General features: G+C 38.5%; 1 protein-coding gene across 3 annotated transcripts in view; it reads left to right on the plus strand.

Annotated features, from left to right (window-relative positions):
* LOC131064657 (protein GRIP) overlaps positions 1-23393 on the plus strand; it is a 289846-nt gene that overhangs the window by 207196 nt on the left and 59257 nt on the right. For all 3 annotated transcript variants that reach the window (XM_059211056.1, XM_059211057.1, XM_059211058.1), the window contains 2 exons: positions 13592-13613; positions 13743-13795. In XM_059211056.1, the coding sequence (XP_059067039.1) occupies positions 13592-13613; positions 13743-13795 (75 nt within the window). The remainder of the gene's footprint in view (positions 1-13591; positions 13614-13742; positions 13796-23393) is intronic.

The following is a 23393-nucleotide window of genomic DNA, read 5'->3' on the forward strand; positions in this document are numbered from 1 at the left end:
GATTGGCAAAGATAATAAGTGGTGGTTGAGCATGAATATCCTGACACTTCTCTGTCTCAGGTGAAAGCTTCATAGGCTCTGAGATTCCAGGCGTTTCATTCTACAGGAAAAGAGTTTGCATCAGACCTGGAGTTTGCTGCTATTTCAACATTCTGGGCAGTGCTGGTGCAAGTTCGTGTATTTTCAGGCTTAGACAAAGTTATTACCAGGTGGCTGTCAATAGTTTCTTCAACTGTTGTCATTCGATTGGCAATATTCCCTATGTCGATTTTGCTATTCATAAAGTGCATTATCATTTTGAAGATGCAACGCAAACGATGGATCAAGGAGTGTGTCATACACTGTGATGAGGGGTTTGAAATCATTTGAACTCGTTTTTCATCGTGATTCTTGTGGCTGAGTGACTCAGCTGTAAAGGGTTTGTTGCATTGTTTATAGCTGGCATTGTTTTCTAAGTGGAGCCGGGCATGGGAAATCTTTGATAGCTGATTGGAGTTGTTTCTTGGAGGATTGGGATGCCTTAAGGGGTGTAATACAGACCTGTGTTTGACTGAAAACTTATGACAGACCTGTTCCTTGTCTATCCTTGGTAGATAGAGGTTGTTTAAAGATTGCTGGGTTAGTCTGGTGATGATCCGTGTCATTGGGAGTCATAATCAGACTTATAGCTGTTATATCCTTACCTATTGGGAGTGTTGGAATGCTGCTGGGTAAGTTTGATGTTATTGAACAATCTTGGGAGCTATACTTGGTGAGTATGAAGGTGTTGGAAAGAGATTTTCTTTAACATTCAGCCCTGCAACATTGGACAGCAGACCTTACGACAGATGCCAACTTCAAATGTGGCTTGAGGGCTATGACAAGATGCAAGATTCAGATGAAGAGCTGGAAAGAAGAGCTAAAGCAGCTGAATTGTGTTTGATCTAGAAAATATGAGGTCGGTTGCATGGGATGGCAACATTGAAGGTGGCGAAGATGAGACACAACTACAGGTCTAGCTCATTGGTGTATCAACAACAAAGAGATAAGACGATTCGAGGAGCAAAAGGATGATAGATTAATTATCCGAGATTGCATAAGGAATTCAAAGGAGGAAGAGCTTAAGGCATCCAGTGAGGAAGTTATGCCAGCTGGAGAAATGAACAAACATGAAGACTAGGCTTGCAATCATGAGATTAAGTTGATGACACATAACTTCACTGGGGACATCTCTCAAGGGCACAAGGTTGGTGTTGAGACATGGACCAGCTAGGACTCGAACCTAGGACCTTCCATACGCTGCTAGAGTGCTCTACCACTGAGCTACTGGCCCCTCTTGGACTAGTCCATCGTCGGTTCGGGTGTGGCTTATTTCCAACACCAACACCCCCTCTTAAGCCACACCTCTCGTGTGCTTGGGGCTCCTAGCCTGGACTTGGCTCTGATACCATGTTGAGACATGGACCAGCTAGGACTCGAACCTAGGACCTTCCATATGCTGCTGGAGTGCTCTACCACTGAGCTACTGGCCCCTCTTGGACCAGTCCATCGTCAGTTCGGGTGTGGCTTATTTGCAACACCAACACCCCACCTTAAGCCACACCTCTCGTGTGCTTGGGGCTCCTAGCTTGGACCTGGCTCTGATACCATGTTGAGACATGGACCAGCTAGGACTCGAACCTGGGTCAGCCTTGGATGGAGAGTTTGCATCAGCAAAGGAGATTGAGAAAGATGAAACGGAGAACTTATCATTGCGATCAGCTACTTCGAAGAGGAGGAAATGACATTCAGAGGGAGTTAAATTCCGAGAATTCAAGGCATAAGTTGAGATCATTAAGGTTCTAAGATCAGTCAATAGAGGGGAACAAATTGTAATGTCCCCACTTTGAAATAGAATTTAATAATAAATGATAATAATAAAATTAAAATATAAAATAATATAATTATATATGATTAATTAAAAATTAATTAAGTTAATGAAAAGTCAAAAGACATGAAAGGAAAAGTTTTGACTCCCTCAACAATGAGATATAAAAGGGAGAAGAGAACCTCATTTGAGAGGGGGGATAATTTGGAAATGAGAAGTGCAGATCTGATTGAAATAATAAGTGCAGATCTGATTATGAAAGGCCATGTCCCTTTCAAAGGGTAGAAATAATGAAGAGTTGCTTTCTTTCAAAGGGTGCTAATGGTGAAAGCTTATGTCTCTTGCCAAAGGGCATACATGATGAAGAGGTGTGACCTCTCCCTCACATAGACAGATATAAAGGGAAGGAATCAAAAGCATCTAGTGACATCACCATTGATCAGATAAGATCAGAACTGTTATCAAGTTACAGGCAGTAACATTTGTGTTCTTGGTGGTATGCATGGGGATGTGCTTAATATGTATGCTTAGTATATGAAGCCTGATAAAGTTGTTATGCAGAATCTAGTAATAATATTGTTATAAACTGCAATATGTACGACAGTCATACTTAATATCGTATATGTTCATAATACATTAGAAGTCAGTGTACTTATAGTCTAAATCATGTTATTATTGTCAGTATTTAAGAAGATGGGGATGAGATGTTCCAAAGAGGGGTAGTCTAAATCCAAGCAATAGGTTAAGTCCCAAGATAGGGTGGGGATCAGCGACCCATAAGCCTTGAGGGTATAGAGCCAAGATAGGTAAGGGCTTGGATCTGTAAACTTTGAGGGAACTTATTGTAATTGGTCTCTAAGCGCTTTGGTGACATACGTAAACCCTTCTCCCTTAAAACTGAAGTAGTAGCAGGGTCTGATATCTATATTAATAATGATATTAATCATCTAATGAGGAAAATAGATAAGCACTTGTTAATAACTAATTGAAGAATATCAATCAATTTTAATATATTGAAATAGATCAGGTAGGAGACATTACACAAATCCAAAGAAAACCTCCTCCACCTGGAAGTTGTTCTACCATTTCTACATATTTCCAAAGGGGAGAGTTTGGGTTTGTTTTAAAACGGGGTTCATTCAGAACACTAGAAGCACTTGCCATTTCTACAAACCAAAATGAAAAAATAAAACAAAACTAGAGAGTTCATTTCAATTTGTGAAAAAAATGCAAGGAAAAATTAAAATAAAAAGAAAAGAACAAGAAGAAACCTACCTCTTTTGTTGAAATCTTCCTCTTCAATGTCTTTGAGAACAAATCTATTCTTGCAACCGCGTAGGAGTAGCACAAGAACCAGCTAGGAACAAGCAACAATCAATCGTCAACTCTCCTTGAGAAATGGCAGGCAAAAACCGAAGTTCAACAATGGAGAAACGAAGTTATGTTTTTCATTGTATTGTGCAAAAATAAAGTAGCTTTTACCTTTTTAGTTTTTTAAGACATCAAATTAGGGTTGGGGGGTCGAATTTGCCTCTTCGACATTAAAAAACAATTTAGAAAAGTAAAAAAAACAACACTTTTTTGCCAAATTCTTGATGGGTTCTGTTAAAAGGGGCAAAATTCTGCCAGGGTTCTTCTGGGTTCGGTAGGGGTGAACCCATAGAGTTTGGGCCGGACCTTGTCCGGACCTAGGAAGAACTGGACTCGGGAGGAACCAGAGCGGGACTTAGGGGATCCAGGTGAAGAACTTGACAACTTAGCAAAATTTAATTACAAAATTTACTAAATCAAAATTGACATCTCAAAAGAGAAAAAAACATGGTTTTATAGCAAAGAAATAAGATGTGAAAAGAATGTTTTAACCAATTTTTCATCTGCATTGGCATTTTTACCCACTTTTTTCTTGTGTCTATAAAAACTTGCGAGTTAACTTTGTAAAAGCTCGTGGTGCAAAATAAACAAAAAATGCTCAACAACTTGGAGAGTACTTGTAGTTTGCAAACTATGAAATCTCCAATAATGATCAAGAAGGTACTATTGTCATTTTATAACACCCTTGGTCCATCAGTGAGAACCAATAAGAGATACGTTCCATGGACCAATTCTGCCCTAGTTGATCAAGCACCAAGTCAGGGAATTAGTAAAACCCTTACTCTTTTGGTAAGGGTTAGACTATTTCCCCTAACCCCAAAATCCGAAATCCCTTTGTCGGATTTTGGATTTTCGGGAATTGGTCTAACCCTTACTCTATTGGTAAGCCTTAGACTGTTTCCCCAGACCACGAAATCTGCAATCCTTTCCTTTGTTGGATTTCAAATTTCAGATTTCGGGGAATTGGTCTAACCATTACTCTTTTGGTAAGCGTTAGATTGTTTCCTTGAACTTCGAAATCTCTTCCTTCTGCGGATTTCGAACTTCGGGGAATTGGTCTAACCCTTAGTCTTTTGGTAAGCGTTAGACACTTTCCCCGAACCTCGTAATTCAAAATCCCTTCCTTTGTCGAATTTCAAATTTTGTGGAAATGGCCTAACCCTTACTCTTTTGGTAAGCGTTAGACTCTTTCCCTAATCCTTGAAATCTGAAATCCCTTCCTTTGTTGAATTTCAGATTTTGGGAAACTTGTCTAACCCTTACTGCTTTGGTAAGTGTTAGACTATTTTCCTGAACCCCGAAATCCGAAATCCCTTCTTTTGTTAGATTTTGGATTTCAGGGAACTGTTCTAACCCTTAGTCTTTTGGTAAGCGTTAAATTGTTTCCTCGAACCCCGAAATCCGAAATCCCTCTCCGACATCTCTCTTGTCCCTTCGGTCTTTCGGACTCCGAGGTTCTTGATTCCTCATCCTTTGCGTTGGTTTCCTAAAGGTCCAGTGCTCGGTCTCCGATGACCAATAACACTACTAGATGGCGTGATCAATACTCAAGGCTCTGAATGCTTCACCAACCATTGCAATTTGCTTACTTCAATTCGTGGAGCTACAGGGGCGCATTTAATGAATTTTGCAGGTTGCCATCAATTGGAGTCCAAGGCCATGCTTGTTTATGGTTGCTTGATGGTTTTCATGTCAGGATTGCATATTCTGACCGTGGATTGTTAAGCAACCCACCTTTCAAATGTACTTTCCTTCTTGGGTTTGCCTTGTCAGTGTATGGTCAGGTTCTTGCACGTACAATCATTGTCAAATTTGGCCACTTTTCTACCTTCTCAGAATGACATTCTCCTGTACATGCCAGATTCAGGGTTTCCCGTCTTTGACCGTTGGTTTCTTCTATGCAACTAGTTTTCAATGAATAGGTTGTTAGGCCTCATTGTAAAGGATTCTCTCTTTGCTAGTTTGAGCTATCTTTTGCTCTTTCACTTCTCCTGAAGACTTGTATATTTCTTGCATTTCTGCAATTGTAAGTTTGGCCGTTGGCCTGAGAATGAATTGAAGTCATCATTGTTGCCTCTCTTTGGCTTATGTATGCTATGTATGTTTTCTTACCTTCATGATAAGTGTGTGTTTCGTGGATTTCTCTCACATATATGGTGTGTTAACTTGTTTCTGAGTGTGACTTGTGGAAAACCATCTTCTCTTTTGACATTCAACAAACCCTAACCTCCATACACGCGTTTGGTGTCATTCATGCAATTGAAGTTTGTGCATCTCCAGCGTACTTTGATTGATTCTTTGTGTCATTTCGGGGCAGGGAGAGAGACATCTCTTATCTTGGTGCATCACCTCTTTGCTTTTTGCATTTTCTCACCACTTTTCTCTGACAAGCTGTTAGAGTAGTGTTGACGTGTCTAAAGTCGCATCACTGCGAACTCCATCCGATCAACGCAGAATAGAATGTACTCACTAAGTATCCTGTCCTCTCTTGGGATAAGGAAATCCCTAATGCTGTTTTTTGCGTTTGATCAGAGGGGATAACCTCAAGGTTTCGATTGTCAGGTCTTGACTGTGGGATTACTCAGTGGTTTGATGTGTTTTGTTGGAAACAGAAAGGGGACTTATGGTAAGATAGGCAATTGCTGGATGAGTTCCCTAAAATTCTAACAGTCTTGTTATTAGTTGGTTTTAGTTGGATGATACTATTTCAGCTGGACTGTGGGGGGTTTCTTGGTTAAAAAAGGAAAAAGAAGGGATAGGGAAAAGAGGTATAGAGAATCTAACTATTTAGCTAAGATAGCATATTAAGAAAAACAGACAGACACCTCCAAATAACTAGATTAAACACTATCAGCCATTTAAGCACAATATTTGTATGAATCTAGTGATATCTTCAAGGAAAATAGAGTTTTCATGCTATTAAACACAACTTCAGAACTTTAACATTCATTTAATGAGTATTCAATAACCGAACTAAGCATATGAGACGGTTCAGATTTACCATGCAGAGGGAATGACAGTCAGTCAATCCCTAATGGTATGAATGGTGAGGATTCTATCAGATGTTTATCTAGAAAATGCTATAGAAATGAAAGAAACATAATAGAATGATTCAAATTGGTGAAGAAGGAGACCATGCACTCACAATGAAATTGGAACAGTCTTAATTTTGCATTAATATCCTGTGTAAATTTCGCCAGAGCTTCAACAACAATCTATGAACTTACAAAATGAGGGAAATCCAGTCCCTCTAAATAGGCTTCCAAAAATAGATGAATGGCCAAGATCTAATCTAAACAAGTGGCCCAGATTCATCCTTGCAAAAGGTACCCATACCCATAAATGGAGGGTAAATATCAGCAACTACCCCAAAGGGAGGAATAAATACCTAAACAGGTAATTAAAACTTATCCAAAATAATTCAAAAAGTGCACATACACAGTTTTTAAAAGATTACAGTTGACTTGGAAGTCAAATATGACCCTTTGGCCAAAAGTGCACTTTTCAAAATCTAAAAGGAAAAAATGCATTCGAAGAAAGCACTTTTTCTTTTCCAGTTTCATATCCTTTTACCAAAAATTGATCCTCTCCATGCAAATATTCTTGCCAAAGGTCTCGACCTGCTGCACGTTCTTCACGAACATACTTCTGGAACCTGATGCACAATTGGAACAGCAAACCGAACTGAGGCATAGGGGGATGATGAATTTTATACTGCATGCTCTCCAGATAATGATCTGTGTTTCAAACCATCCTGCCAGCTGGACCGATTAACCTCAAAACTCAAAATATCAGAATGTAATTTACTAGCAAAATCAAGGTCCTCTGTAGAGTAGGCGATCTTATCTATTTTTAATCTATCCTCCCAGTCTGGATGGATTATGGGATCGAACAAACTATTTTGCCAACCCAAAACCATAGATCGGAGGATTATTCCACCAAGGTCCCTCGTGTTCTTCAGAATTTCCTCGCATGTCTCTTGCTCTTTGTTAATGGTGGCCTTTGTGTAATTCTTCATGCTGATGGTCCAGTACCATTCTTTAAAAATGTTGATGTCGTGGGGGTCCAAGATGTCAGACAATGTAGGAATCTGTGGATGGGTCCAGAAAAGAACCGTCATGAGCGAGAGAGTTGTAGTAACGACTTCATGAATTATGAAGCATTCCCGCTTCATCTCGAACAGTTTGACCAAAACGGTTTCTCGGTGGTGGGCCATTTTCTTTACATCCTTAATGATTAACTCCCCCCTTTCCTTAAGACTTCGAATCCATTCCCTAACAGCTTTGGCAGTATCCTATACTCCCTCAAATTTTGTGGTGGTCCTTTGTGCCAATGCCGTTGGGGGAATATGGGATTCGGGGGCATTGTGCAATGGTCTCAGGAGTTGATCAATGTACCCCTCGGCCTGCTCAGCATGAACTCTATACATGTCTTTTTCAGCTGTTATCTCTTCGAGTTGTCTGAGCATGTTTTGTACTGAATCCTTGAATTCCTCCCTTTCCTGCTCCTTTGTGGCTCGTCCGATGGGGACGGTGGTGATGCTATAATCAGCCAGTGTAATTTGATCTATTGGCTTATCTACGGGTGGGGTGGCGATATGAAGGGTACAGTTCCTTTGCTCATCTTTGGTTATCCGGGAATATGCCTTAGGCTTTTTCTTCTCCTTGGCCTTGGCTTGGTCTATGCGTGAGAAGATGTCCTCCAAATCGATGGGTGGCTCGGTGGTGGCCTTACGCTGAGCTCGAGCAATTAACCATTCTTGAGGTACAGTCTGGGCTGATGCCATGGTTAAATTAACACTCTGTTCTTTAATGTTTTCAGTCGGCTCATCGCATATTTGCAACTTTTCCGTTACAGGAGGAGTGGAGGAAGTGTCAAGTTCCTTGTTCGTAGCCGAATTCTCTCCCACTTCACTGAACAACTGCCTAGTATTTTCATGTGATGGTTGTTCTTCAGTCTTTTCAGGCTCGCGAGGGATATCTGACTTGGACGCTCGTGATGTCTCGGCTGCAACAGGTGTCTTTGATGATTCTACCGCCGATTTAGGCATTTATCCTGCACAGTTGGATGCGGATTACGAGGCGATATAAAGGAAATAAAGCAGGTTAGTTAAGAGGGATACACCAGCATACAAGGATTGACTCGAAAACCGAACTTAAAGAACAACATGACACCTTAGCTAAAAAGCTTGATTGATTTAAACATGGATATTTATGAAGCTTTTCGATTGCGAATTTTTACTTAGGCATTTTAGGATCAATTTTCAAAATGGACGATGCTTTAAAATTTTCCTGTCTGAAAATGCGTTTTCTAGCTGATTGCTAGGAATAGACTCTGATTTCAATTGCGCTGCCTGACGTCTTATACACGGGAAAAGGCGCGGTTTAAGATTTAATCGCTTTAATCAACTTTAACACAGACACATCTATCCAATTTTGCATATATTTCGAATGATTTCAAGAGAGGCGAAGTATACTTACCTGTCGAAAATGAATGGTGTGAATCCGCACAACTTGCAAATTTGAATGGGAGAGTTCCGCAATTTCAAATTTCAACAGTTAACTCCCATTCGTGATTTTCGCGCCTAAGGTTTGGAGAGAAAATGCAGCTTAGAAACACTTAAATTTAACAATTTTTTACCTAGGTTGGAATGTCGATTTTACCTTGGGCGTTTTACCACCTGCGTGATTTCTTCAAACTTAGGGAGTTTGGAATGATTGCAATGTTTAGGGATTGCGGTTTTCTCCTATGTTGCCGGGAATAATCATTATGTTATGTTGTTATATTATGTTTATGTTGTCGTCGGTAATAATGAATTACAGCGGTCAGTTAGTTGGCCGACGGGTAGGTAGTTGGAGTCGCGACGGTTGTGTCGCACCCCTTCGGGTATTATATATTGTGTACCTTTTCTTCGAAGTATGATCATGATGGTCGTGTCAGATATAATGTTATAAGCACTTATTGTACATGGACTGTGGAATTAATATGGAGGCTGGTTATTTAATATATTTCCATTATGTTCAGTGCATTTACTTTCTGCATTTAACCGTTTACCCGAGAGGGCAAACATTTGGCGCCGCTGCCTAGACGTACTCGGGAACGGAAGACACGGATGGCGCACAGACACAATGGGCCTACCCGTTGGTGAAGTAAACCCGGAGGTCGACGACGCGTGGACAGAACTTTACATAGGAGAAGACACGGCAACGCGAGAATTTTCGATTTTGCCCCAGGTAGCCATTCAGACATACGTTCGACGAGAAGCGGCGGAGGCAGAAATCCCACCAAGTGCCGTGTGGACAGTGCTGGAGGTTAGCCCGGCAGTAAACCGGTTAATGAACCACCTCCCCCGGCTGCTTGCACAGGCATCGCTGGCACGGCAGTAAACCGGTTGATGAACCACCTCCCCCGGTTGCTTGCAGAGGCATCGCTAGCACAACAGGCCTGCCTGGAGGAGATTGCCCAAGAAGAGCGACGACAACATAAACATAATATAACAACATAACATAATGATTATTCCCGGCAACATCCTATACGAACTTCGGCATTTAGCGTGCTCTTGCAAACCTTTAAAAAACGCGACACTTATGCCCTTTTCTGGCGATTTTCGGAGAATGGGGAAGTTTCATGAAGAGCTTAAAATCACGATATTGCCCTAAAATGCGAACTTCGGGCTTTTTACACTTCGTGCAAACTTAATAATAAAAACTCCATGCTTCATTTCGCGATTCTCTGGTTGTATGCAAATTTCGGGATATGAGGGGGGTTTTGCAAGCTCTTTATACGTTTCGTAGTTCACCTTCACAATGCGAACTTCGACGTTTTGTGTGCTTTTGCGAGTTTTACTTTTCAAACTTCTAACTTTCATCGCTTATCCTCCAAATCGTGATTTTCGGCGATCGGAGAGTTTTTTCAAACTTTTAAAAAAATCGCGCTTTTCCCCCTTATATTGCGATTTTCGGGGTTTTCATGGGCTTTGCAAGCTTTTGTATTTTTGCATTTTCTCCTAAAAGTGCGATTTTCGGTGAACTGGAGAGTTTTGCAAACCTTCAACTTTTCGCACCTATCCCCTATAATGCGCTTTTCGGTTTTTTAGAACCATTTGCGAACTTCGGCGATAATGAGTGTTTTGGAAGCTTTGAAACTCTCTCAATATTCCCCTCTTATGCGAATTTCGGGGTTTTGACCCATTTTGCCAATTTCGACACTTTAAGGGGTTTACCTCCATAATGCGAACTTCGGCAACTGGAGGAGGATTGCCAACTTCGGCGATTTGGAGAGGATTGCCAACTTTATACTTTTAAAACTTATCGTTTGGAATGCGATTTTCGGCGTTTCCATGCACTTTGCCAATTTCAGCACTTTTGAGTGCTTTGCAAACTTCGCACTTTTACCTTATGATGCCATTTTCGGGGTTTTGACCCACTTTGCCAACTTTGGCATTTTGAAGCATTTTGCAAGGTTTTCACACTTTTACCCTCTAACTGGCGAAAATCACCATTTTCATCCATTTTGTAAACTTTCAAAACATGATGTAATTCCCTCCTTAGTGCGAATTTCAGGATTTGGAGGAGTTTTGTCAGCTTTGACACTTTGCATCCTTTTTGTCTCTCCTATATCCTTGACGAGAATCAACACTTTGGGTCCTCATGCGACCTTCAGATGCTTTATCCCTTTACTTGGTGGATTTTGCTAGTTTCTATCATTCTATGCCTATCTCAGGCGATTTTTCAAGCTTAAACTGTGTCTTGGAATTTCATGCCCAAAGGCTCAACTGATCACACGGATTAACAGGCTTCTGTTCATAACATCATCATCTCATGGATTGATTACGGGCACGCTCAAAAGGACGCGAGACACCCCGCACGGAACCCAATAGGGCGAAGGCGAAAAGACGAAAAAAAAGGAAAGGGGGACCTTGTCGGCGACAGGGAGTGTGTGCAACGCAGAACAAATGGCAACTCTACTTGAGAAATGCTCCCAGTCATTTTGGGGACGCAAGTTCGGATCGAACCCAGAATCTTGGTTAACCACCACAAATTAGACGTAGAAAGGAGACAAGGCCTTTCAAAACGAGATAATGTTAAGGGTCAAATCGAATCACACGAAAATCGGATTAACTAGTGTGTGCAAGTGGAGTTCATTTCAGCTTAGAAAAAGTTGAGGCATCAATGTTTCACAATGTCAAGATGTCCAACGAGTTGATACTTCAAAAGCAACCTGGATAGAGCCCTGCTGCTAGCAAGCGTTCATAGCCCCAGTGGAGTTATCGCATGTTAGCTCACAGAGATTGCACTGTTTCCGGTGAGAGTTTTACTTTAATTCAATACCGGCAGAGATGCCTGCATTCCTATTTGCCAATTTTATGCTTGATATCAAATTGATTTCAAAGCGTCTTTACTCTTGATTCTTTTCTCTTCTTTCTCTTTTCTTTTTTTTGGCATAGTAGGCAGTGAAACCTACGTAGGATTGAGCGTAACAGTGGTCGCTGAAGCAGAGCTTCGGACCTTATCATCGACGTAGTGTCCCTTTGACTAACAACTAATTGTATGCGATTTTTAAAATGTGTTTGTGCAATAATCACGATGTCGGGTATAGGTTTTGACAAAAACAAGATTTTGTAGAGAAAGGTCATCTAGATCAATCCGACCTCATCATGGGGCGCTCTAACAATTAAGTGTCCTCCCCGAACTTAGATCCTAGGAGTAAAAGGTTACAAAAATCTAGCATTGCACCAAAGTTGTACACAACACACAGGCTTCCTTTTCAAAATTGACAGGGGTCGCGAAACAGAACAGGAAAACGGGAAACTAAACTAAAACAGGGAAATGAAAAACTACCCTATTATATACAGGGGAAAGGTTTGGAAGAAACCTAAGGCTGGAAGTAATGCTTGAGGAATTGACCGTTGACAGGTAAAGGGACGTCCTCACCTGTTAGGGTCCTGAGTCGGAATACATTTTCTCCCAAAATTTCAGAAATCTGGAAAGGACCGAGCCATAGATTATCAAACTTGTCGTGCTCTCCTTTCCGCTCATGTGCTTTGTCCCAGCAAAGGACGAGGTCAGAAATGTGGAAGGCTTTTACTTTTGCCCTTCTGTCAAACCAACGCTTGACCACTTCTTGGTGTTTAGCAAAATATTCTATAGCGTCGTCTCTTTATTTTTCCAAATACAGCAGTTGGGACAACCTGGCCTCTACAGTATTATCAATTCCCAAATACTCCTTCATGAATTGCAGGGTTGGTATTCTCAGTTGTATGGGAAAAATAGGGTCGAGACCATATACCAAATGGTATGGTGAAGTTCCGATGGCGGACTTATATCTAGTGCGGTCTGCCCAAAGGGCAAATCGGAGTTGGGTGTGCCAATCTTTCGGATTCTTGTCAAGAAGTTTCGGAGGTTGCTGAGTTGATAGGTCAGCAGGGGTGCAAACTTTTTTGACTAGTACCAGTCATGCTATCACAGTTAGGGTAGGCACACAGGTCCAATCCGTGAGGCCTAAACAATTTGGAGGGAAGAAGCTAGCTTTTAGGAATTCTTAGCTTTTTCTTACACTTGCAGAACAGTCGGAATGAAAATGGTGCTGTTCCTGCTAATTATACAAGCTCCAGTCTGCAGTCTTGGATGATTTTATGGCTAAGTACTAGATCTGACCAGTTTACTGTCCTTGTTTATGCTACTAGGTGTTGATTAGTTTTTCATTTCTGGTTTCCTTGTTGGTATATCTATTTTTTTTAACTTTTTAATTTTGGCAAATCATGTTTACCGTACCTGATTTTCTACTGGTTTTGCCAGTGTTTCAGATAGCTGTGCATAATGTAACTTTTCCAATAGTGTCACAATTTTATCATTAAAACAAAGCATTTTCTGTTTGCAAAATCTTGATTTCATTTCTTTAAAGTTGGCTTTATACTTGAACAGTCATATCTATGATAATGGTATATTTACGATAATGGCTTATCTATGATAATGGAAACCCATAAGAAGATCCATTCCATGAAAAGTTTTGTTTACAAGGAACTAGTTAAAATACCTATACGCTTCAAGCTCTGCAATTAAATCACATTACAGTTATTTTAGTCAGCTTATTTATGTATTTTTCTGTTATTTTAAATATCTTTTGTTTTATTACAGGCTGCCCTTATTCTCTTATTTACTCCTGTGTATTTTGAAATACCTTTATTTTCATGTTTGTTGTGAATGAAGTTTGTGATGAATTTATTGGTTCCATATTTGAAGTTTAATTTTTTTTTGAAGCACTGTTTCTTTTAAGATGGTTGACTTTTACATGTGTGAATTGAATTACAAATCTAGGTAGATATTTTCTGAAATTAGTTACCTATTAGTCACGAATATCTCTATTTTCTTGCAGGTGGAGAAGGATAAGATTAGAGGTAATAATCACAGCGTTTTTATTTATTGTTCTATCTTTTTGAACTGGTAAAATATATTTTGCTTGATTTAAACTTGCATGTAATCATTTATGCCTTATCATTATTGAATTGTTTCTATTTTATCTTCAGAAAAGCAAGATACATCCACACCCCTTGTTGCTGGAGCAGAGCACCAAATTTTGGTAATTCTTACGTTTCTTTATTCTTTGTCACTCTATCTTGATGGAAATATTGTCATTGATGTCAAAGATGCAAGAATACAAATTAGTCATGTCAAAGGTGATGATTTATATGAAGAAGACATCCACATGAAACTGCTGAAATCTTTAGCTAGTATCGGATTCTACTATGCTAAATTTTAATGTTGCCTTTGGCAATTAAAATTTAAGTAATATGTGAGCTATTAGCTATTGTAATTTAAAATTGGGCCCTAAGTCAATGTTATGTAAAGTGTGGCCCCAATTTGTAAATTAAAAGGTGGCACCAAAAGCAAGGAAATAAAATAAAAGATAATATTTATAAGTCGGTCTTATAGACCCAACCAACTCATGAAAGAGAGATTGAGTCTTGTATATAACAAGACTCAATCTACACATTCAAAGAACAAGCATTCCATTATCATGCGAATTCAGCTTCAGTCTACACAACGAATTGCTACTTTGGAGTCTACACAACGAATACATTAAGATTGCTATTTCAGAGTCTACACAGCGAATTCATCACTCTATTTTGCTGAGCGAACTTGCATGCATTCGAACTGCAAATGGTATTCTTCATTGTTGACAAACCTGTGCGAACTTAGCTGGGCAACATATATTGTGAATCTCTACCACAAACCGGGCTCACCACCTTGTGCGAAATGGAGTTATGATCTAAGCGATATCCTCATACAAACATAGCATTGAATTAGATTTAGTTGCTGATTGATTTCGATCTGCACATCGGCATTGGGACAAGCTAGATGACTGTGCCTCTGTCATTGATCAGATAAGTGTAATCTGCTAATTAATGAAAAAGGTTTTGATTTGGACTTGATGTTGGGATTTTCCTCCAAGAGGGAGGTTTTCCTAGGGTATTCTTGGTTTGTTGTCTCTTTTGTGTGATTGCTTTGTGTTATTTTTGAGTTATATCTAAATCTAATCCCTAAAATTAACATGGTATTAGAGCTTGGTTCGTAAATAGTTGTGATCAGATTTATCAATCTTTCAGTCTAACCCATTGTTCAACATTCAGTTTTCATGGCTTCTTATCTTAGGATTGAACATAGGTTGGAAGAATCTGTCAACTACACTTCTTGGAAGGTCAGAATAATGATGGCCTTGAATGACCTTGCTGAATATGTCAGTAAGGATGCTGCTGAACCTAGTGGCGAAGAAGAAAAGGAAGCTTGGAATGTAATGGGCACCCTAGAATGCCCAAAAACTAACCCCACTGCTGATAGGAATTTAGTCAAACAGTTTGCAGCCAATTCCTTATTCCTCCGTTTAATGTTTCAATGTTTTTTTTTTGTTTTAAGTCTTTGCACAGGTATGAAACCACATAACATGAACTAAAAAGAATTTACAATAATAGGCAAGCTGGAAATTGAACTACTGCTGTTATAATATTATTTCCAGAATTAACAAACTCAAATACAAAGCAGGTTATTTTCAACTCACTAATTACTCCAGCATTTTGACATAATGTTCCAACAAAAGTTTCTAATTCTGCTGCTACAGTAACATGAATAGTACTGCATGAATAGTGCCAGATGAATAGTGCCACGTGAATAGTGCCAGGTGAATAGTACCCGCATGAATAGTACCACGTGAATAGTGTCGCGTGAATAGTACCCGCGTGAATAGTGTCGCGGCCTGTAGCTGGAAATGCAACCAAATAATGCTGCTGCTTGTAGCTGGAAATGCAACCAAATAATGCTGCTGCCTGTGGCTGAAAAATGCATCCAATCTGCCTGTAAATGAAGCTGATCGCAAAGGATTCCAAAGGCCAAACCCCAAGGGAATGACGTCTAGAATGTCACAAGAGAGGATAGACGTCCTCTAATGCCAAGAACGGATCTGCAACTCACACACCAAATTCTTCTCATATTCAACCTGCCCAATGAAGCCACAAAAGCTCCCTTTTATTCTTTCTCCAAGGGGCGACCCAACTCACTCAAACAATGTGGGATAAAACATGTTCAATATAAAACATATTAAAATATTCACTTATGTCTCCCTTGGTTGCCCCTTTGATTTACACATATCTCCATAAAATAAATATTAAAGTAACACTTTAATATTTTACAATTAAATTAAATGTTACTTTAATAAAACTTCAGGCATTAAAATATATTAGCAATCGGACTCCGAATAGCGTGAGTGATAGCTCGTCGGAAAGCTCTCGCCAAGGAGTATCAAATCCAATCACCAAAACTAGCCTCCGTTGTGTCCTGCTGACTTACTAAAAATAGTAAGTATGCCTGAAACTAAGTAAATCAACTTCGTTTTGGCCCAAACTGGAAATGACTAGGCCAAAACACTCCAGGATCCCTTTAAACCCTTCGTTAGCCCTCGGGACCATGTAGAGCTAGGCTAACGCACATATGCTTGGTCAATCTGCTAGAGTGGGGACATTACATGGAAGAAGAAGGACTACCAAGCGCGAAGGATAATAATAGACTCCGTCAAAGATCATATTGTGACAAGAATCTGCAAATTGAAGACTGCAAAAGAAATGTTTAGCACTTTGGAAAAGATGTATGAGATCAACAACACCAGTCATATACTATCATTAAGGCAACAGTTTAATCACATCAAATTAGAGAAGGAAGAACCTGTAGCTGCTTACTTAATGAGGATCTCTGAGCTAAAGGATCAACTCTCTATTGTTGGGAAGACTGTTGAAGATAGTGACCTAACTATGATGGCTCTAAATGGTCTTCCTCCATCATGGGAACCTTTTGTTCAAGGAATCAGTGCAAGAGCTAAGCTTCCTCAATTTGATCGATTGAGGGGAGATTGCATTCAAGAAGAACCACACTTGGCTGCTAAAGGAAAAATCAGAAGCCCTCATGACAATGTTCATCATGTCCTCACAGCTAAGGAGGAAGGTGGCCATTGGAAGAAGAATAACTTCAAGAGAAACAGAGATTTTAGACCCTCTGCTCCTAATTCAAGGAAGAAGCCAAGGGACTTGTCTCACATCCGATGTTTCCAATGTAACAAGTTTGGTCACTTTGCAAGGACTGTCAATCTCAGCTCGAGCAAGGAGAAGCAAACCTAAATGAAGTCTCAGAACAACAGAATAATGAAGATTTCCTCTTTGTCTCAGCCTTGTCAAGCAATGTTCAGTCAAATAGTAACACGTGGCTGATTGACAGTGGTGCATCTAGACACATCACAGGCTATCGGGAACATCTCTTAGATTTGGTGGAAGAGTCCAACCTTCATGTGACTATTGGTGACAATGCTCGTTATGCAGTAAAAGGTTTTGGCTCTACTTCGTTAAAATTAGATTCTGGTATTTCCCTTTATCTCAGTAATGTTTTGTTTGTACCTGGAATAAAAAGGAATCTAATCTCTATATCTGCTCTAGAAGATAAAGGTTATCAGGTTGTATTTTCTGAAGGAAGAGTTCTTGCATGGCCTAAGGAGTCCAACCTCAAATCAGCTCGTGCCATCGGGATTAGATATGAAAGCCTATACAAGCTTTCAACTCTCAGCTTCAATTAAGGATATAGTTGATAGATATTTATTTTTTATTATTTTAAAACTATGCTATGGGTCCATTTCGTAAGTAAGAGTAAATCAACAAGTTTTTGTGAATTTATCACTTAGATAGGGATTAAGAGGGAGTTACATATTCCCCATAATCCTTAGTGAATGCATTATATTTAGTAAAGCTTAAACATATTGTTGTTTTTTAACCGTTGATGTTGAAATCTGATTTACATCTCTAGTGTTGGATATGAGAGAGTATGGCTAAACATTTGAATTCAAATCAGTTCTGAATTTATAATTGTTATATGATTATTTCAAGGATGTTCTTGATTATGATTCTATGTTTTATGATAGAACTAACATGTGTTCCTTGTTTCTTTGGAATATGCTTTGGCTAAGAGGGAGTTTTCAGCTCCTATGACACATTGTGTGTATCTTCCACCCTCTGCAGAGTGCAAGGTGGGACCACCCTCTGTGGAGTGCAAGGTGGTACTAATACCTCTCCCACCCTTTGTGGAGTGCAAGTTGGGTCCACCCTCTGCAGAGTGCAAGTTGGCAGTTTATTCTTCTTTGTAGAGAAGTTTTGAGGTGTAAGACCTCTTCCACCCTCTGCGGGCAATGCAAGGTGCATCCATCCTCTGCGGGTGTGCATGATGGATATCATGGAAGGAATCCATGACCGTATTCTTTGAATCCATCCTCTGTGGATGTGTATGATGGATAGCTATGGTTGTATCTCAGATCTATCCTCTGCGGATGTGCATGATGAATATCATGAAAGAAGTTCATGATGTGTATTTATATATATATATTTGTGTATTCATTTCTTGCAAGTATGCACAATGAAAGTTTTTGGATCCATCCTCTGTAGAAGTTCATGATGGAGCATGGTCATGATGTGACTCAATTATTCATAGAATCCTCTCTAACTAAGAGGGAGTGTTGAAATATCTAGGTAGTATCGGATTCTACTTTGCTAAATTTTAATGTTGCCTTTGGCAATTAAAATTTAAGTAATATGTGAGCGATTAGCTATTGTAATTTTAAATTGGGCCCTAAGTCAATGTTATGTAAAGTGTGGCCCCAATTTGTAAATTAAAAGGTGGCACCAAAAGCAAGGAAATAAAATAAAAGATAATATTTATAAGTCGGCCTTATAGGCCCAACCAACTCATGAAAGAGAGATTGGGTCTTGTATATAAAAAGACCCAATCTACACATTCAAAGAACAAGCATTCCATTATCATGCGAATTCAGCTTCAGTCTACACAGCGAATTGCTTCTTTGGAGTCTACACAGCGAATACATTAAGATTGCTATTTCGGAGTCTACACAGCGAATACATTAAGATTGCTATTTCGGAGTCTACACAACGAATTCATCACTCTATTCTGCTGAGCGAACTTGCATGCATTCGAACTACAAATGGTATTCTTCATTGTTGACAAACCTGTGCGAACTTAGCTGGGCAACACATATTGTGAATCTCTACCACAAACCGGGCTCACCATCTTGTGTGAAATGGAGTTATGATCTAAGAGATATCCTCATACAAACATAGCACTGAATTAGATTCAGTTGTTGATTGATTTCGATCTGCACATCGGCATTGGGACAAGCTAGATGACTGTGCATCTGTCATTGATCAGATAAGTGTAATCTGCTAATTAATGAAAAAGGTTTTGATCTGGACTTGATGTTTGGTTTTTCCTCCAAGAGGGAGGTTTTCCCAGGGTATTCTTGGTGTCTTGTCTCTTTTGTGTGATTGCTTTGTGTTATTTCTGAGTTATATCTAAATCTGATCACTAAAATCAACAGAAACCATTGAAGGATCAGAATTCAAGGCATCTCCATGATCAAATTAATGATCAGAATTGAAGATGAACTTCATATACAAGATGTGGGTATGCAGTGATCATATGCAGCAATGACATATAATAGAGACATTATAGACTAATAAAGAGTTACCTCTTTTAGTGAAGAAATATACTAAAGAAGTATAAGAGGTAATAAGTGAAAGGTGTATGTGAATGTAAGCAGTATACAAAGGCATATCATATATCAGCAGACGCGTGTAAGGTAAATATAATGAGTATAAGAATGAAAATCAGTAACTATGTATATGTTCCCTGAAGATAATTAGTCTCTATACCCTGAAGATAATCAGTCCCTTTACCAGATTAAAAGAAAGTTTTATATATAAGAAATTTATTAGAAGTAAGAGTATGAAGAATTGCTGCAGATTTCAGAAGACACAGTAATCAGGTTTGACAGATTTCTGAGTATATAGCAGCAAATATTAAGTAAACTAATGATTAATTACTTTGTATCTGTTTTTAAGCAACATAAGACTCGGAATACAGCATATATATCATATTGAAGATTCGGTATATATCATATAGTGAAGACTCAACATGCAGAATACATATTATATTGAAGACCCAGAATAGTTATAGTCAATATACATAATTAGTATTCAGTGCAACAAACTCTACAACATACCATATAGTTCATTGATCATACAGTAAAGAAGTTAGCATTATAATACTGTACAAATAAATGCAGTAATAACACTCAGCACATATGCAGAAATAAACTCAGTGATACAGTTAATAATATAATATTATAAAAATACTTGATAAGATATTACTACTGTTCGTATTTTCTCTTCACAATATTTGCAGTGGATGCAAAAAGCTACCATATCTGACATGGATACAATTCCTAAGTCTAATGGGTGGTCAAACAAATGCTCAAAGCCTAAAGTGGTGGACCCAATATGAAATGTCGAGAGAAATGTTTGAGCCTTAAAGTGGTGGACCCTGTATACAATATGAAACGGTTCACTAATAAATCTTTAATCAATGATAGTGGTTCACTGAAGTTCTATGTTGATTAATGTATATTTTTTAATGATACAATTCATTAAGAAGAGGCTAAACGATTTATGATGCTGGGTAATAAGAGTCGGAAATATTAAAGTGTTGGTTTGACTTTGTTAAAGATAATATTCCTCTACATGGTGTGATGTCTACAAGAAAGAAGATGCAAATTATTTTTAGATTATGAAGTGGTGCGATTTTTTAGGAAATGTTTTGTCCTTAAATCGAATAAATATTATCTTTGTCAGTCGGTGATTATGTCAAAACAAAAATCACCGCTAGGGCACAATCCTTCAATCACGGGTTAATGCAAAAGACACCATGTTTCGGTGAAGGAAGGAATGCATATATAGAATAAGTTGTGGACGTGTGTGAGTGAAAAAAGATAGAATATCTACACTTATGTGTAATGCTGTAAGAGCTATGTGTGATGTGTGTTGAATAAAAAGGTGTGTTCTCTGACATGAGATGTAAGTACGTGGCATATGGAAGAATATTTCATAATTGAAAAATATGTATAGTGTATAATTCTGAAATAATTTTCAGACTGTGTGAGTGGGTGAGAGAATAATTCTGAGATTACAACTCAGAAAATAAAGTAGTTCTCAGATGTGTGCAGTGTGAAGAATAAAATAAAATATATATATTATGGAGTGGAGATGCATGAAATGCATTTAAAGTCTGTAGAAAAAGAAAATATCAATCAGACATACACAGATCTGAAAATGAAGGCAGAGAAGAGAGATCACTGCAGATTTTATCAAAGAAAATCATTCCAGATTTGTAGGTGTGTTGTGTGTTAAAGACATCATATATACGAGCAGATATATGGACATGAATGTGCAGATTTGAAAGAGGGTTCAAGGGACAGAAAATATAAGAAAATCACGTGAAGAAAGAAGACTGATTGAAGAACATTATACAGTAAACTGTAAAGTAATCTTTGAAGCAGATTTATTAAAGAAGATAGAGGATATACTGTGTATTGGTATTTCTGCATAATAACAAAAATAAATCAGACAAAAGTGATTCTTAAGAAAGATTTTAATGCAGATTTGTGGAAGATAATATAACAGTTTTATGAAGAAGAATATATGCTTGTGAGGAAGGAATATATGCAAAAGATTAAACTGTCCATCATCAGTTGAGATAGCAACATTGTCAAGATGGAAATTCAGATTTATATGAAGTGGGTTGGTGCTCACTAATTCTGAATTGGGGAGCTGGTGCTTCCAATGGGTTGGTGCTCACAAATTCAGAAGTGGGAGCTGGTGCTCACGAAATCAGATTTGGGAGTTGGTGCTTCCAGTGGGTTGGTGCTCACAAACAGAGTTAAGGGTTTGGTGCCTCTAGTAGGTTGGTGCCTACAAATATTGTAATAGAAGAATATATAAAAGCATTATTTTGCCGTGGTTTTCTCCCATAAGGGTTTCCACGTATATATCTTGTGTTCATATTAAAGTTAAATCGCATATGAATATTGGTATGCAATGAATATGTTCATGAGATAAGTTATATGCTTGTGATTGAAGTTGAAAAGGTTTAAATTGGTAAAAGATCCTTGTTATACTGATTCCCTCCCCCCCCCCCCCTCTCAGTATAACTGTGTGCTCTTCATATCTTTCATTAGTTTGCGGTAGATCAGGCAAGTAGCTATTTTCTCAATGTTAGATCAATTCATGAAACTATTTAGGGATATAAATAACATTTATGTATCATAGATTAGGCTTTCTAAAAGATCTTGGTGTGCACAACACATTGTATACTTCATTTGTAAAGCTTCTTTTGGCTACGAATTCTTCAAAAGAGAGAGTGACATTAAAAAACATACAACTTTTCATGCTTCTTAAGATTTAAGAGTTAGTAGATAAGAGTAGATATGGAAGGTAGAGAGCAATAATTTTCAAGCTAGAGTACAGGGTACATATACACAAATCAGCGGTGACAAGAAATCATACAATGCATAGAGAAATCTTCATTTAACTTCTTAATCATGCCTTTATTGACAGTTTGAAAACATATTTACATAATGTTGATAAACATTTCTGAAGTCTTAAATTTTTTTGGCTTCTTGGGCAAAACTGGTGAAGACTCCTCTTCCTATTCCTGTTGTAAGTAAACAGATTTGTCTTTTGAAAATAATAATTGAAAATACTCTTTTGCCCAGGGGTAAAGACAAATCGTGACTAACAGTTGGAGAGGTCACCATTGCATTGGTGATCTTCCTCTGCGTTTGGGAGGGGCAGCTCCCTCATATGATCTGATTTTGGATTTTCAGGGGTGTGCTTTTAACTGGAAAGCAGAGAGGCAAGATTAACACCTACGCATAGCCATGCTGTAGATGTGATTATGGACTTAGAATAAAAAGGGAACAAAGAACAATGACACACAGGTCATTGACTGAGCACCTGTGAAAGATAAACAGGAAAAATGATACAATCACAGTTAAAATACCAGAGAAACATCAAAGAAACAATACTAACTCTCACATAGGTGAATACTTATCAAGGGAAAAATGATCAAATACACAGACTTGAAAAATAAATCTCCTTATTCCTTCAATGTCAACAAAGTACACAGACTTGAAAAATAAATCTCCTTATTCCTTCATTGTCAACAAAGTACACAGACTACTTCTTTCCTGATTAAAATGACTGTTGAAAATTGCCCCTGTAGTTCTCCCCCTTTGGAAAACGAAAAAAATCCCCTGTACTTGTTAAATTTTCTACAATAAATAGGCTTCCCCCAGCCTTTTCAGTTCCATAACTGATTCTTTATTTTAAAAGAATCAATTACAAAAATAGGGTCAAAAACCTTTCATATTCATGCATACATAATCTCTTATATATTAAAACATTAGAAGTGCAACTTCATAATAAAATAAAATTGGCTTGACTTGAAATTCACGGGTGGAGGATAGATATTGTAGCACATCCACTGAGACTCATTGGGTCCTAACAATTTCTCATGCATAGAATAAGGTCTTTTAGCAGGTTCAAACACCAGTTTTGACAGAGCCTGAGACAGTGATGGTGCACATGCTGCCTTTTGAGATTCAGTTTAGCTTGATAACTGCTTTGTTCTCTCCCTGTAAAACAAACATTTTATTCTCTGAAGCACACAATTTTCAATAAATTCTTATCTTCAAGTTCCATATCAAGTCTCCCAAATTTCTCCTCGAGGCTTACATTTTCCAT

The sequence above is a fragment of the Cryptomeria japonica genome, chromosome 9 (assembly GCF_030272615.1).
Source record: "Cryptomeria japonica chromosome 9, Sugi_1.0, whole genome shotgun sequence".
NCBI lineage: Eukaryota > Viridiplantae > Streptophyta > Pinopsida > Cupressales > Cupressaceae > Cryptomeria > Cryptomeria japonica.